The sequence below is a fragment of the Schistosoma mansoni genome, assembly GCF_000237925.1.
Source record: "Schistosoma mansoni, WGS project CABG00000000 data, supercontig 0144, strain Puerto Rico, whole genome shotgun sequence".
Classification (NCBI taxonomy): domain Eukaryota; kingdom Metazoa; phylum Platyhelminthes; class Trematoda; order Strigeidida; family Schistosomatidae; genus Schistosoma; species Schistosoma mansoni.
The window spans coordinates 532,515-548,620 of NW_017386043.1; the positions used below are offsets into that span (position 1 = coordinate 532,515).

A 16,106-nucleotide genomic window follows, 5' to 3' on the forward strand; every position below is an offset into this window, starting at 1 on the left:
AGTTCTGTAAACAAACTAATGATAATAATAACGTGCTTAGACGATGTGGGGAATTAACCAATTTATTACACCTATGTACAGTTCAGTGATGCGAACCAATTATCGAACATAGTCGTTTCCAGAAATGTAAGGATTTAATAGGTATCAATAAAACCTGTTGTAACAGGTCACTATCACCAACATAATTACAAGACAAATGATGAACTTCATGATAATCCACTACACCGTTTTTGTAAACGTGAACAACTCGTATGTTGTTGAATATTTACAGAACTCAGCACTCCTCATTAGTATCCCTGAGGATGTAGCTGATTTTTGATAAATTTATCATTACTCCAGAACTAGGTAGATAGATTAGCTAGTTAGGACAGCGTCGTAACTGTCATTTTAAGCTGCAAACTTAAATCACTACTTATTAAATATTTCGTAATTGACCGTTTTAAACACTTGAAGAATGTAATGATTGCATAAATAAATGTGGATTAGAGGAGAGCAGAGTATCAATTAACATTCCCAGCTCTACTTTTCAATAACGCTTATGGAGTTTTGTTAGTTCTTTACTCAAATTTTGCCATATAAAGGCCTAGATAGTGCTGTAATTCAACCTAACTGGAAATTCCTATTCCTATATTTATAGGAATTTCGTCAGTTTAGAAATGAAAAAGAGATCATTTGGAATCAGTTGGTAGGTAAATTATTTTCTTGACTTAATAGGTAGGTTGTTTTCAAAATTTTAGAACAATTATGAACATATATGGCGAACTCTACTATTGATTAAATCAGTAAGAAAATCGATCGTCCATTAGGTATAGAGTGTAACCGTGAACTGTATTATTAAAAACTTTTTAAATGAGAGTGAATAGTATACAAACACTGTGATTTTCGTTAAATGATGTCTTTTAAGTACATCACACATATCGTATAATGTGAAGTAGCAAACTTATGTTGATTGTGATATGTAAGTGCGTGAGTAGTCACTGTCCATATAAACATGTATCAATTGCTACAGTAAAGAACTTTTCGGAAAGACTATTATAAAATATCAAAGCACAGTTACTAACAATAAGAATACTTTCTCAATTATTTAGTCAATACGAGGTAGAACAAGATCTCTAGATTAGCTAAGTCAAGAACTATAGTCAAATCTTACGAACATGACAAGTGTGAAGTTTTGCTGTGTATACTAATATTTTCGAACTTAAAACAAATCGGGGATATGATCAAACATTTTCGTATATGGACTTTGATTTCCTTGACGTTTATAGGCTGTTCTCCCACACCCACAGGTTTTAGTCAAGGGTTTCCTAAATGCTACTTCTTTTTGGAAGGTAGACATAATAACCACTACACCACCGTCGCAGTAGTGAAGACGATGTAGAACAGTTTTATGACAGACTGCAGTTCATCCTATAGAAACGTCTAAGAGAACATTTAACCATCCTGATGAGGGATCTAAACACCAAGGTAAGGATAGATTACAGCGGGTACGGATGCATAACGAGGCAATATGAACCGGGAGAAAGAAATGAGAATAGTGAGATACTGGCATATCTATGTTTTTAACAGCATGATCATAGGTGGCATTATTTCCACCAACCCCCTGACAAAGTTACAAGTTTCACCGTACCACCAGAGAAAGGAAACGGACAGGTTCAATATACAGCAGCAAACAAGAGAGTGAAGAAGAGCATTAGAGCTGACAAGCGGAAATATGTGGAAGACCTAGCAATGACAGTGCAAAAAGCTACAAGAGAAGGCAATAGGAAACAACTATGTGATAAAATCAAGAATGTAGCAGGGAAATATAGCAGACCAAAGCATGTAGTTAGAAATAACCAGTAATAAAGAAAATCAAGAGAAGCGGGAGCATTTTGAAGAGCTTGTGAGTAGGCCAGTCTCATTGATCCTACTGAAAATCCAAACAACCCACACAAAACTTTTTATAGATGTTACCGCACCAACAATATAAATAAACAAGATAATCAGATAAGTCAAGAATGACGAGACAGCAGGGCCATACGTCATAGCCTGTGCCTAAGCTAACTCCGCTCTTCGTTATGTTCAGAGCCAGATGGGATGAGTTTTCGAGCATCTACCAGTGCGGTAGATGCTGCTGAGATCCAGTGTTTCTCCCTGACCTTATGGCTTACCTTACTAGCGGATATCACTGCTGTTTCTATAGCTTTACGGATGTCATTCCACGCTGCTTCGGGGTGGCACAACTTACATGTCTGTCTAACTGTTTTTCCAGTTGTTCCTGAAATATATTCTTAGCTTGCTTATCATTAAGTAGAACCCTTAGAGGCTTCCCTGCAGTGTCTTTCCTACGTCCAGTAAGACGCAGACAGATACGTGCTCGCACTAGAGCATGATCTGAGTCTAAACATGTGCTCCAGAATGAGCGACAGTCTTCTATCGAGGCCCTCCATCGGTGGCTGAGAGCGATGTGATCTAATTGGGTTCAACGTTGGGACGAATTCGGGGGTCGCCATGTCAAAACATGTTTTTCCTTATGCTTAAAGTTAGTATTTGCAAGAAATAGGCGGTTATCTGAGCATAGCTGCAACAGACGGTCGCCATTATCTGTTCTTTTAGCCACGACACCATAAGATCCACCCAGGCGTCTTTCCCTTTCACTTAGTTTACCTACTTGAGCATTAAAGTCACCAGCCACTATCACTACATCAGAACGCCTAGCTTTTCGGAGAAGGTCAGAAAGTTTCCTGTAAAACTCATCTTTTATATCGTCTGAGCTGCAGTCAGTGGGAGAGTAGGCAGAGACGACGAAGAGGCAACGACGAGTTTTCCTATCTTTCCGAGTCCTTACTGATCCGTTTAGTCGGACAGCGCATAGACGACTGTCTACTGGGATCCAGTCTGAAAAAGCTAATTCTGCCCTAGGACTTAATGCTATACCTACGCCAGCGAGGCCACGGGAAGCAGCATCTGGGCTTCCAGATACACGAAGTGTGAATCGAGTTAGTTCTTTATTATGACATGGTGAGGTCAAATGAATGACGCTACTCGGATCTTGTATGCGTGCTTCGGAGACGCAGCACACATCGATGGTGAGAGATCCTAAAGTCGTAGCTAAGGAAGCCTGTTTTCCTGTTTGGCACAATGTTCGGACGTTAAAAGTTCCTACATGTAGTTTAGAGCGTGGTTTCAGGAGACCAGGAATAACGTTCCGTGTACTCGAATTGTTCGCTCTAGCGGTGCCAGGTGATAAAAGGACGTGAGAAGGGTTAGTAGTGGATATGAGAGAGTTCTTAGGAGGTGACAAACTTGGTCTCGTGTGCCGTTACAGGTATGAGGGCTAATATCACTTCCCGGCTGCCCACACCGTGGAAGGGTATTTCCTAGGGGACCTAAAAAGGAAGTTGGATTAGTGTTGGTCTTAACGACCTGTGAGAGTGACCGCAGTGCCCAAGGGACAACTGCTTGAGGTCGGTCACGCACGGCCTTCTTGTGGGGGATTTTCAACGTGTTAGCTCCGTCCTTCAAATGGCCTTACCGCTGGAGACGGAAATCCGTGCGGTAAGGTGAGGCGTGACATTTTTAAGGGTCGACCTTTTCTAACCCCACCCCTCCTTGTGAGAAGGCAGCATCGCTGTTATGCTGGTTGTCCGAAGGAAAAACCTTACTGCTATCACACCCCTCTACAGTCAACAGTACGATTTCGCCCTCAGAGCTTCAGTTGCTGCTTTCAGTCTTACCGTTCTTCAATCGACCTGCCTGGTATGGCAGAACATACAGGAACATAAGTTTCAGCCAATATAACTCGGTTGAGTCATCACGATAAGCAAGCCCGACCACCACGTCAATGTAGCAGCTACGGTCGGGTGTCAGGGTTTTTAGGATTTTCGAACACATTTTTATAATCCTGAGTTTTTCTAGACTGACTACCAACCTTCTGTTTCTTCGGTGGAGCCTTGGGAGCAACGGCAAAATTGTTAAGACCGCCTAAGAACACCTAACCCATAAACAGATCAAATGACTGATATAATTATGATTGATGGATTATGTTATGCCCCGATACTATGCATATATTTTTTATCGTATAATTGCTAAATAACTAAACTATTCATATTCATGTCCCTCTTATTATAAGCTTTATTTTGACCTATAGACTATTATTATACGATTTACCATTCTTCAGTTATCCCTAGTCTATTAATTACTGCCTCCCACATTCACAGCCACATTTGGCTGAATCTTGTACACATGTTATTTTCTATTTTATTGGTACGATGCGGTCTGTCTGTTTGGTATGCTTGAAATATAATGATTCATACCGCAGAGGCTGTTCTGGACTTAACTGGCTAGGCTAGGCAGAAGCAGGATCGGTAGGTACTCTAGACTGTTCGTACGGTTTTCGTGTCACTGGTCCGATCGATAATTCGCTGCTCTCTGATTGGCGATCTTATCACGTCATACGTTAACAGGGCATCCACTCGGCCACAAGTTATAACAGACTATTACAACACAAATGATAATATTAATAATACTTAAAAACAAACCAAAATTAGAAAGACTATATACATCAATGATTTAATATTAATCAATAATTAACTTGGTAATGAACCAAAAGTAAGTATACTATTCGTTTTTACCAAGTTTGAGAAAATCACATAATTAAATATGCACGAAGTGCAGCATATTTTAAATATGAGAAATAAATCGTCACAATTCAAGCATTTGTTGTTCCGGCTAAGATATTGACTCCTAGTATTACCAAGTTGTCTACGTAAACACACTGAAATTCATATAAATAATTCAACTGTATCAAACGACATGATGAGCAAGGTTACAAAGTGTGCGTGGGGGAAAATACCGATCTAATCTCAGCTCAGGTGTACTTACTAATTTATCCACGGTCAAATTAAATATAAATCTCACAGACACCATGGGATTTTGGGCTGAACAAGAACGCAGGACGCTATGAAAAATTACTTTTGAACATTATATGCACATTGTTATGGAATTCTACGGCTTACAAATAAATGTCAAATATTATACAAGAGATTTATAGCTTCACACCTAACAACTAAACAAATAAATGTAAATAAAACCAACCTTGATAATGTATTTTTCAAAAAGTAATTTAAATGATGAATACTTAGTTGATCATCTTATAAAAGATTAAAGTAACAAGTAAACGCGTTATTGAATTTAATTACCTAGAGTGGCGAAAATACATCTAAAATTTAACACAGATTATTTTCTCTTACCCAGATCTTCTATGGGGATTTTGTGGTGTATAGCGTACATAAACAATAGTCTTGATCTCTTAAATTAATGTGATGTGATGTGAGAAAGTTGGAAATGTTATATCTCCTAAATACAACTTATAAAAAGTCAGTTTAGGGTAATTTTGTCCAGCCAACTTATCAGTGGATTTTCGTCATATTAATTTATTCAGAGTTAATTATATTTATCGAATTTCAGTGAATTTTCAGTTGTTATTAGTTGTTTCATTTTCTTGTATTGATCAATCTATTGATTTTTAGTCTAATGAAAACTACTCGTTTGGGTGAAATTTTGTAATTAGTAACTATTGAATTGATATACAACTGAATTAACTTGAATGTAAATCAATGCCTCTGAGACTTCTAACAAAAAAACTTCCATACAAACTGTACATTTCACTCTAGTTCGCAGACACAGAAAGAGTATAGAGTAGTCTTATTCACTATACCGAAGTCGAAGTTGCGAAGTAGCAGCCAAGTGCACGACATTTTTACGAAAAAAAACGAAACGTCCCATAAGAGAGTTGAAACGAATATCCAGAATATATGGTATTGTGTTCTGTGGATTAGATGGGTTAATTTTGGGTCTTATTTTTGCTCTGGACTACATAGTTTAGACCTGTTTTATGTAGAGGTCTGCCTTTTAATTACTCTGTGAACACTAATCAGAATGTTTTAGTAACCTCGCTAATGAGAAGTTTATTGTTCATGTTATGTCCATTTGGTTACCCCCTACAATACCATCAAAATGTGTCTAGTAAGTCGACATACCATGGAAGAACTGTCCTACCCTTTGGAACAACAAAAATAGACTGGCTTGTAAAATATCTCGGAAGTAGGTACGATGATTTTAAAATCTTTCAGAACCAAAGTTTCTCATAAAGCCAACACCACTTTATTTGATGTAAAGTGAAAGGTATGATAATGAAGACAAACAAACGCAACAACACCTACAAAATAGTTCATTTGTGTATTGGTTGTTTGAATCTTCCCATTGATGTTTGGGACTGCAATTGATCAGTCTCTTATCAGCATATGTGCATCCCATGAGGATTGCCTCGATATTGCGCCCTGGATTCCACTGTTAACCACCATTCATCCACAAGATAGGTTCAACTACTTGCAATGAACAATGTATTAGAAACGTGTCCTCCTTGTCAACGCTAACATGGATTTGGAATAATAGTGAATCCATGCCACTATCCAATAAATCAACGTACAAACAATATTGTGGAGTGAGATTTCAAAAATATCAGCCAACTTCTGGAAATGTGACGTTCAATTCAGTTTTCGATCAATGGATATCGAAATAGATCTGTTTTATTAACCCGTCAAGGAATTATGTCAGTCAGTCAGCGACAACGTAGGACCAGGCACATATATGCATCGGTCCAAGTTGCCATACCTCGTTAGCACAACAAGATGAACACCGGATTCATAGAAATAGTTAATTTAGTGGTGATGGTATGTAAAGAAAGGTTGTATATAAGGATATAGTATAGGAAGGAAGAAAGTTGTGAAGCAATTTTAATCTTAAGGTTTAAGGGAAGATAAAGAGTGTATACACCTACGCCATTATGATCGATTCTGAGCCATGTCGCCTAGAGTCTCCAACCATTGGTTACGATAGTCACGCGGACCCCAACCAGCTAGTCTGCATCTACCAACATGGCTCAGACTAGAAGTTGGTGACTTCAAGCCATGTTTTGGTTTGGCCGCCCCTAACTCTCTTCCAACCATCCCCTACACTAGTCAACATTGCGCGTCGTGGTAATCGATGTTCAGGCATACGTAACTCTTGGCCCAACCATCTCAGTCGATGAAGATTCACAACCTCATCAACTGATTTACCATCATTCCCTAATACCCTGTGTCTAACCTCACTGTTACTTACCCGGTGATCCCAGCAGATGCGAGCAACATTTCTAAGGCATCTGTGATCAAATACTAGTAATTTACGAGTATCTTCTACTCTTAATGGCCATGTTTCACAGCCGTAAAGTAGAACAGAACGAACTGCTGCGCAGTATACTCGTCCCTTAATTGATAGACGGATATCTCGTCTTCGCCATAGGTGACGTAAGTTGGCAAAAGCCAAACGAGCTTTTTGAATCCGTCCGGAGATCTCGTCAGGCACCAACCCATTAGGGCTGATCAGACTTCCAAGATAAGTGAAGTTGTCGACGCGTTCGACTACTTCACTCCCTATCCTTAGTTCAGGTGTTGACGCAGGCCAGTCCTGGAGTAACAATTTACATTTAGATGAGAAACGCAACCCAAACATCCTGGCATTATTACTCAGTTCTAACAGAAGACTCTGCATTTTGCCAGTGTCTTTACCAAACAGGACTATGTCATCTGCGTATTCTAAGTCGCTTAGTGGAGCCCCTGGTAGGAGATCAATTCCTGAAAATTCAGTCGATGAGAGTGTTATTTCCAGCAACAGGTCTATAATGAAGTTAAACAAAAACGGGGATAGTGGACAGCCTTGACGGACACCACTTGAGGTTGTAAAATCATATGACAGTTCGCCATAAGCTCTCACTCGACTGGTAGTGTTCGAGTAAAGAGCCTTCACAAGGTTTATGTACTTCTGAGGTACACCTTTCAATGACAGACACTGCCACAGAACCTCTCGGTCTACAGAGTCAAATGCTGCCTTTAAGGCAAGAAAAAATATCATTGTCGGACGCCGATAAGCATGTCTGTGCTCTAAAACCTGACGAATAGTGAATATGTGGTCGATACAGCCACGACCAGGTCTGAAGCCAGCCTGATTTTCTCGTGTTTGCAGTTCACGAGTCTTAGGCGCCCGATAATTATTGAGGCTAGTATTTTAGATGCTATGTTAGTCAGACTAATCCCTCTATGGCTATCACAGGATGATTTTGGCCCCTTCTTATATATTGGGACAATCAGAGATTGTGACCAGTCAGATGGGATTACGTCCGTCTCCCAGATTTTAGCCAGAATATTAGTCAACCTAATCGCTAAAATTGGACCACCATATTTAAAGACCTCTGGTGCCAATCCGTCTGGACCAGCTGCTCTTCCTCGTTTCAGATTGGTTATCCCAACCGTTACTGCTACCTTGACGTGGTGGTCGGGCTTGCCTATCGTGATGAACCAATCGAGCTATACTGGTTGGAACAATCGTTCCTCAAGGTCCTACCATGCCAGGCAGGTCGTTTGAAGAGCGGTGAGACTAAAAGCAGCAAACCCAAGGTCCGAAGGCGAAGTCGTACTGCTGACTGTACAGATGTGTGACAGCAGTAAGATGTTTCCTTCAGACAACCAGCATGACAGCGATGCTGCCTTCTCACAAGGAGGGGTGGGGTTAGAAAAGGTCGACCCTGAAAATGCACACCTCGCCTTATCCCACGGATATCCGTCTCCGGCGGTAAGGTCCTTTGAAGAACGTAGCTAACACAAAAACTACCCACAAAAAGGTCGTGTGTGACCGACCTCAAGCAGTTGTCCCTTGGGCACTGCGGTCACGCTCTCAGGTCGTTAAGACCACTTCTAACCCGATTTTCTTTTTCCGGTACTTCGGAAAAAAGACGGAACCCTTATCTGCTCTCAGCCCAGACGTTTAGAATGATGGGCATAACACATTAAGGAGCAGTTCAGCTGGCCTTCAGCTACTGCACAACTACCCACTATTCCCAGACAGCCTGAATGGCTGGTCGTTTCACTCGGTTTCCTCCTCAAGTGTCACCATGGCTAATGATTCTGGTGCGCGAAACGCTGTCCCTGGTCTACTAAAACCTCGCTCCAAACTACACATTGGAGCCTTCAACGTACGTACCCTAAGTCAAATCGGTCAACAGGCCTCCTTAGCCAAAACCCTAGAATCTCGTACCATTGATGTATGCTGTGTCTCCGAAACACACATACAGGATCCTAGTGTGGTCATTCACTTGATCTCACCTCGCCAAAATGGAGAGCCAACAAAATACACCCTCCGTGTATCTGGCGACCCGTTGGCTAGTTCTCGTGGACTTGCAGGTGTAGGCATAGCACTAAGTACAAGGGCAGAACAGGCACTACTAGAATGGATCCCCGTTAACAGTCGCCTGTGTGCTGTCCGGCTGAATGGCTCCGTAAGAACTCGGAAGGATAGGGACACACGTCGTTGCCTTTTCGTCGTTTCTGCCTACGCTCCCACTGACTGCAGCCATGATGAAGTAAAAGATGACTTTTACAGAAAACTCTCTGAACTTCTTCAGAAAGCTAAGCGCTCAGACATAGTAGTTGTAGCGGGTGACTTTAATGCCCAGGTAGGCAGCTTAAATCAAACAGAAAGACATTTAGGTGGGTGTTTTAGTATTCCGGCTCAACGAACCGATAATGGTGATCGTCTGTTGCAACTGCGCTCAGACAATCGTTTATTTTTAGCAAGCACTAATTTTAAGCATAAGGCGAGACATCGTCTAACACGGCGACCACCTGCACCAAACCAACGATGGACTCAAATAGACTATATTGCCATCAGCCATCGTTGGAGAGGCTCGATAGAAGATTGTCGCTCGCATTGGAATACTTGTTTAGTCTCTGATCACGCTTTAATACGAGCGCGCATTTGTCTGCGCCCCACTGGACGCAGGAAAAGTACACTAAGAAGACCCATTAGGATTGAACTGGAGGACGAGAAATCCAAATGTAAGTTCCAGAAACAACTGAGCTCACATCTAGGCAGTTCTGTAAACGAGACTGACCCAGATGCTGCTTGGAAAGACACACGAACAGCTGTGGAAACAGCAGTAACATATATTCGTTATTTAAACCATAGGGCTCCAAAAAACCAGTGGATTTCTTCTAAGTCTATTTCACTGATGGATTCGCGTAAACTCATCCCATCAGTTTCTGAACACGACGAAGAGCGTAAACAAATTAGATCTAGGTTAACTAAAAGTCTAAGGAACGATCGTGAGCAGTGGTGGGCAACGAAAGCAACAGAGATGGAAAAGGCAGTGGCTGTAGGCAACACCAGGCAACTCTTCATACTAATAAAAGAAACCGGAATTAAGAAGTCAAGTTTAAGTGAAACGACCAGCCATTCAGGCTGTCTGGGAATAGTGGGTAGTTGTGCAGTAGCTGAAGGCCAGCTGAACTGCTCCTTAATGTGTTATGCCCATCATTCTAAACGTCTGGGCTGAGAGCAGATAAGGGTTCCGTCTTTTTTCCGAAGTACCGGAAAAAGAAAATCGGGTTAGAAGTGGTCTTAACGACCTGAGAGCGTGACCGCAGTGCCCAAGGGACAACTGCTTGAGGTCGGTCACACACGACCTTTTTGTGGGTAGTTTTTGTGTTAGCTACGTTCTTCAAAGGACCTTACCGCCGGAGACGGATATCCGTGGGATAAGGCGAGGTGTGCATTTTCAGGGTCGACCTTTTCTAACCCCACCCCTCCTTGTGAGAAGGCAGCATCGCTGTCATGCTGGTTGTCTGAAGGAAACATCTTACTGCTGTCACACATCTGTACAGTCAGCAGTACGACTTCGCCTTCGGACCTTGGGTTTGCTGCTTTTAGTCTCACCGCTCTTCAAACGACCTGCCTGGCATGGTAGGACCTTGAGGAACGATTGTTCCAACCAGTATAGCTCGATTGGTTCATCACGATAGGCAAGCCCGACCACCACGTCAAGGTAGCAGTAACGGTTGGGATAACCAATCTGAAACGAGGAAGAGCAGCTGGTCCAGACGGATTGGCACCAGAGGTCTTTAAATATGGTGGTCCAATTTTAGCGATTAGGTTGACTAATATTCTGGCTAAAATCTGGGAGACGGACGTAATCCCATCTGACTGGTCACAATCTCTGATTGTCCCAATATATAAGAAGGGGCCAAAATCATCCTGTGATAGCCATAGAGGGATTAGTCTGACTAACATAGCATCTAAAATACTAGCCTCAATAATTATCGGGCGCCTAAGACTCGTGAACTGCAAACACGAGAAAATCAGGCTGGCTTCAGACCTGGTCGTGGCTGTATCGACCACATATTCACTATTCGTCAGGTTTTAGAGCACAGACATGCTTATCGGCGTCCGACAATGATATTTTTTCTTGCCTTAAAGGCAGCATTTGACTCTGTAGACCGAGAGGTTCTGTGGCAGTGTCTGTCATTGAAAGGTGTACCTCAGAAGTACATAAACCTTGTGAAGGCTCTTTACTCGAACACTACCAGTCGAGTGAGAGCTTATGGCGAACTGTCATATGATTTTACAACCTCAAGTGGTGTCCGTCAAGGCTGTCCACTATCCCCGTTTTTGTTTAACTTCATTATAGACCTGTTGCTGGAAATAACACTCTCATCGACTGAATTTTCAGGAATTGATCTCCTACCAGGGGCTCCACTAAGCGACTTAGAATACGCAGATGACATAGTCCTGTTTGGTAAAGACACTGGCAAAATGCAGAGTCTTCTGTTAGAACTGAGTAATAATGCCAGGATGTTTGGGTTGCGTTTCTCATCTAAATGTAAATTGTTACTCCAGGACTGGCCTGCGTCAACACCTGAACTAAGGATAGGGAGTGAAGTAGTCGAACGCGTCGACAACTTCACTTATCTTGGAAGTCTGATCAGCCCTAATGGGTTGGTGCCTGACGAGATCTCCGGACGGATTCAAAAAGCTCGTTTGGCTTTTGCCAACTTACGTCACCTATGGCGAAGACGAGATATCCGTCTATCAATTAAGGGACGAGTATACTGCGCAGCAGTTCGTTCTGTTCTACTTTACGGCTGTGAAACATGGCCATTAAGAGTAGAAGATACTCGTAAATTACTAGTATTTGATCACAGATGCCTTAGAAATGTTGCTCGCATCTGCTGGGATCACCGGGTAAGTAACAGTGAGGTTAGACACAGGGTATTAGGGAATGATGGTAAATCAGTTGATGAGGTTGTGAATCTTCATCGACTGAGATGGTTGGGCCAAGAGTTACGTATGCCTGAACATCGATTACCACGACGCGCAATGTTGACTAGTGTAGGGGATGGTTGGAAGAGAGTTAGGGGCGGCCAAACCAAAACATGGCTTGAAGTCACCAACTTCTAGTCTGAGCCATGTTGGTAGATGCAGACTAGCTGGTTGGGGTCCGCGTGACTATCGTAACCAATGGTTGGAGACTCTAGGCGACATGGCTCAGAATCGATCATAATGGCGTAGGTGTATACACTCTTTATCTTCCCTTAAACCTTAAGATTAAAATTGCTTCACAACTTTCTTCCTTCCTATACTATATCCTTATATACAACCTTTCTTTACATACCATCACCACTAAATTAACTATTTCTATGAATCCGGTGTTCATCTTGTTGTGCTAACGAGGTATGGCAACTTGGACCGATGCATATATGTGCCTGGTCCTACGTTGTCGCTGACTGACTGACTGACAAGGCTAAAAGTAGAAATCCCTACAGATAATAAGCTCGTCGAGGACTAAACACTAGTTGTTCGGATAGGACTGAATGGCAGATTCCAGCAAAAACAAGAAAATTCATCTATCAGTATGTTTTCATTTATTCATTTAAACACATACATATTGGTACAAAGGGGCATCCGATACATATGCGCCACACTCTCAGTATGTACACAAAGTACGTGATGCCACCAAGTCTATTATCCAACATACTGCTGTATATAAACATACAACTAGCAAGCAAACAAAAAAAGCTTCGACGAGGGATGAACTACTATCTCAACCACAGATGAAAAGTTAGAGTCGTATGACAACGTTAACTAGTACTCCGGCCGAGTGAACGCTGCATCAAAGAAACTTCTAGTCATGTATCCGATCATTTTACTCTACGCAGAAGTCGATTGATAGAACTAAACACACGCGCCGTCGACAATTTGATGTCTTCCATTAACACCAACAGGCAGTTGATGAGACTGTCTACATCAACGTACTAGGAAGACTGAGTCAACGGGCTTGTTTTGTGAGTTCTTGAACTGAAAGCCAGGAAATGGTGTAACTGGCAGTGCAATGCAGTAGTTGCTCCAATGGTAGCGTTTTGAGCATAGTGTTTATTTAAAACGATTTGGCAAGTGTATTAAGCTTCACAAATGAGATGCCCAGAGCCGAAAGTTGTTCACCCCTTGGTGGTGTTCAGAAACCAGTCACCTACGCTTTATTTGAAATTTCCATTGTACCACAGTGAACGATTTTCACAACAGCCATGCTGTTTATTAGACTAGATGAAATTCTAGATACTTAGAGACTATCCGGATCCTCTTACCCAACATACGTCGAAATCACGCCAAGAACTTCCGGTTCGAAACGAAAAGCATTTGTTCAAGGTCACCCTTTGAACCCAAAAAACAAATACAACCTGCCGCAAAAGTAAAGAGTAGGAATTAATTTTCTGGACACAAGTAGAAGTTCTCAAGTGATATTAAGTTAGGCTTTTCATTTAAATTGTACAAAGACCTTGAAGAGCAAGTCTTCATACTTCAGGTGTCAACGGACCCATGCCAATCCTTGAAATTTGTAGTACAATGCAGATTCAATCTCGCTTTGAATGCATCAGTAGACGTTATTGGTATTACGCGTTCTGGCAATGGCATTTTTCCTGGTTGAGTTAATGTTATAGTTTTGATAGTAAATTACGTGTCAAAACTGCTGTTATCATTTCAGTTTAATTAATGTCAGTTAAAGTATTCGCCAAGTATATCTTTTTTTTAGAGTAGTTCGTCATCGGTACTTTTGAGCGGATTGACTCCTAGTATTTGTTCGTACTTCGGTTCTAACAATTCGTAGTTTTCCACTTTTTCTGGTCATCAATTTCTTATGTCTCTGAATATATCTTTGGTCTAGTTTCTTTAGAAAACCTCTGATTGATGGCTGGACAGTTCAAAGGAGCAGTTGCCAGTTCCCAGGCTGCCGATGTTCTGTGGAAAGTGTCATGCAGTGCGACGAGTGAACAGGATGGTATTACGAATTTCGCACGAATCTAACTCCCGATGCTTTTAAAGGGTGGTTTTTAAACGCACTGTTGTCACGTCAACCTAATGTGCCCCAAGCCGGAATAATGGTCGTATTTACGTTCATGTGGTCATTTAATTTGTCACATTATGGTGTATTATGCTGTTAATTTTGCTCTGGCTGTATTTTTCATTCGCCACGTCCGACTGAGTTACACTGGACATGTATTGAATGCTAGAATGATATCCTAAGTCTTGGTAAGTTTAATCACATTGTTGTTTACTTTCAAGTAGATCGTCAGTGAATATTGTTTGTTGCACTGTAAACTATGTTTTTATGAGTAAGCGACTGCCGTCTTCAGTCACAGAACAATATCGTTTGTCTTATGTTAGGTAAGTCTTACCGGCCGCTAAGGCTTAATGGCAGTGGCACATACTATGCTTCGCACAAGTTGTAGCAATTGACCTGATCTTAAACTAATATTCACGAACCCGGGGTAAATCACAGCTGAGTAATTATTTTTTTCGCCTAAAAACATGTAATTCGTTTATTTACCCATTCCACATTTTTGACCAAAGCCATTGCTTTTTTTAATTTAGAATTCAACAGAAGTGAGCCCTCACAGATCCTACAAAATTTTTTGTCGTTGGAACGATGGCCCTCAACTTACGGTAGCTTCTCAAAAGCTTATTAAAAGCATGCTAGACGTACACTTTAGTTTCACAACCATTTCCAGTATTTTTTTGAGTTACTTTTTTTACCCTTTGGTTTAAAAAAATAAAAAGGACTGCAGCCTAGCATTACCAATGCGTGTTTTAAGTGGAAACTTAGTGTAAATATTTGTTTGAGATTCCATGGTTAATGAAATTTATTGAGTAAATTCGTAAATCTGATGCTATCTTATTTTATCAGGTTAACAGTCGTAGGGAATTTGTGAAACACGAGCCTCTCAGCATCTAGTTTATATGTAATCAATTTAAGTGATACAGTACACATCTTCGTTATTTTCTTGGAAAACCTAGAGACTCGGGCCTTCTCACAACCTATTCTAGCCACCGTGACGTGTCACGGCAGTTGATAGATGGACGCGCGTTACGCACATCCTAACCGTGCATGCGTCTAATCTCATAGTTGCTTACTCGGATACCTTATGATATGCAAGTAACGCATTTACTCGCTTTAATGAAACACTAGTAATACGAGGATACTCATGTAGTACCGTACATCGGTCTGCGAGATCCCTTTGCTTTTCAGTGAAAATACTAATGAAGTCCTTTCAAACGTGTCATGACCTCCCTTATATCAATCAAAGCAAATAAGTTTGTATTTACTGAACACAACAACTTAATTTTTCAAAGGTATGACGAAACAGTCGAGAATGGGAGTAAAGTGGAAATAAACAGCAGATGCACATGGCGCGACTGGTCTTTATCGATCACTTAAAATACAGAATATAGATATTAGCTTAACAGATGTATTTAGTAAGGCTAATGTCTATTTTGAAAGAAAGTGATACTGGAACTATGAATGTTATCGAAATCAGGTACTTTAGGGCGGAAATTTACAGGTACTTTTCATCGCAAGGGCGGTTGTAGATCATTTAGATGACGATATTATTTACCGATTGACATCGTACCGCAAGACAAGCATGAGTTTGCAACCGGTGAGCTTTGATCTATTAAAAAAGCGAGCATGATAACAGTAAATTACCCTTTTACTCCCTGACCATGGCCCTCCGGTTTCAATTACTCAGGGTAACACCACTTCACTTACTGTGTAGTTATGTGAATTGTCACATTTATATGGACCACACACTCTCATTAGAATCAACTTCTGGTGGTCATCTATACATCCACTCAGATAGTGAATTTAGGCCGCCCTGTAATATTACCCTACGTGACATACAGTGTATGGGTCTCGAAATCTT

The 16,106-nt window shown here is 41.2% G+C and overlaps 1 protein-coding gene across 1 annotated transcript; it reads left to right on the plus strand.

Moving 5' to 3' along the window:
- Window positions 1-14,515: 14,515 nt before the first annotated feature.
- On the plus strand, window positions 14,516-15,875 carry Smp_162420 (hypothetical protein; the record flags this gene model as incomplete). Its single annotated transcript, XM_018799642.1, has 2 exons — window positions 14,516-14,571; window positions 15,764-15,875. The coding sequence occupies 2 exons, from the start codon at window positions 14,516-14,518 to the stop codon at window positions 15,873-15,875; spliced, it is 168 nt and encodes a 55-aa protein (XP_018646591.1).
- Between the last annotated feature and the right edge of the window lie 231 nt (window positions 15,876-16,106).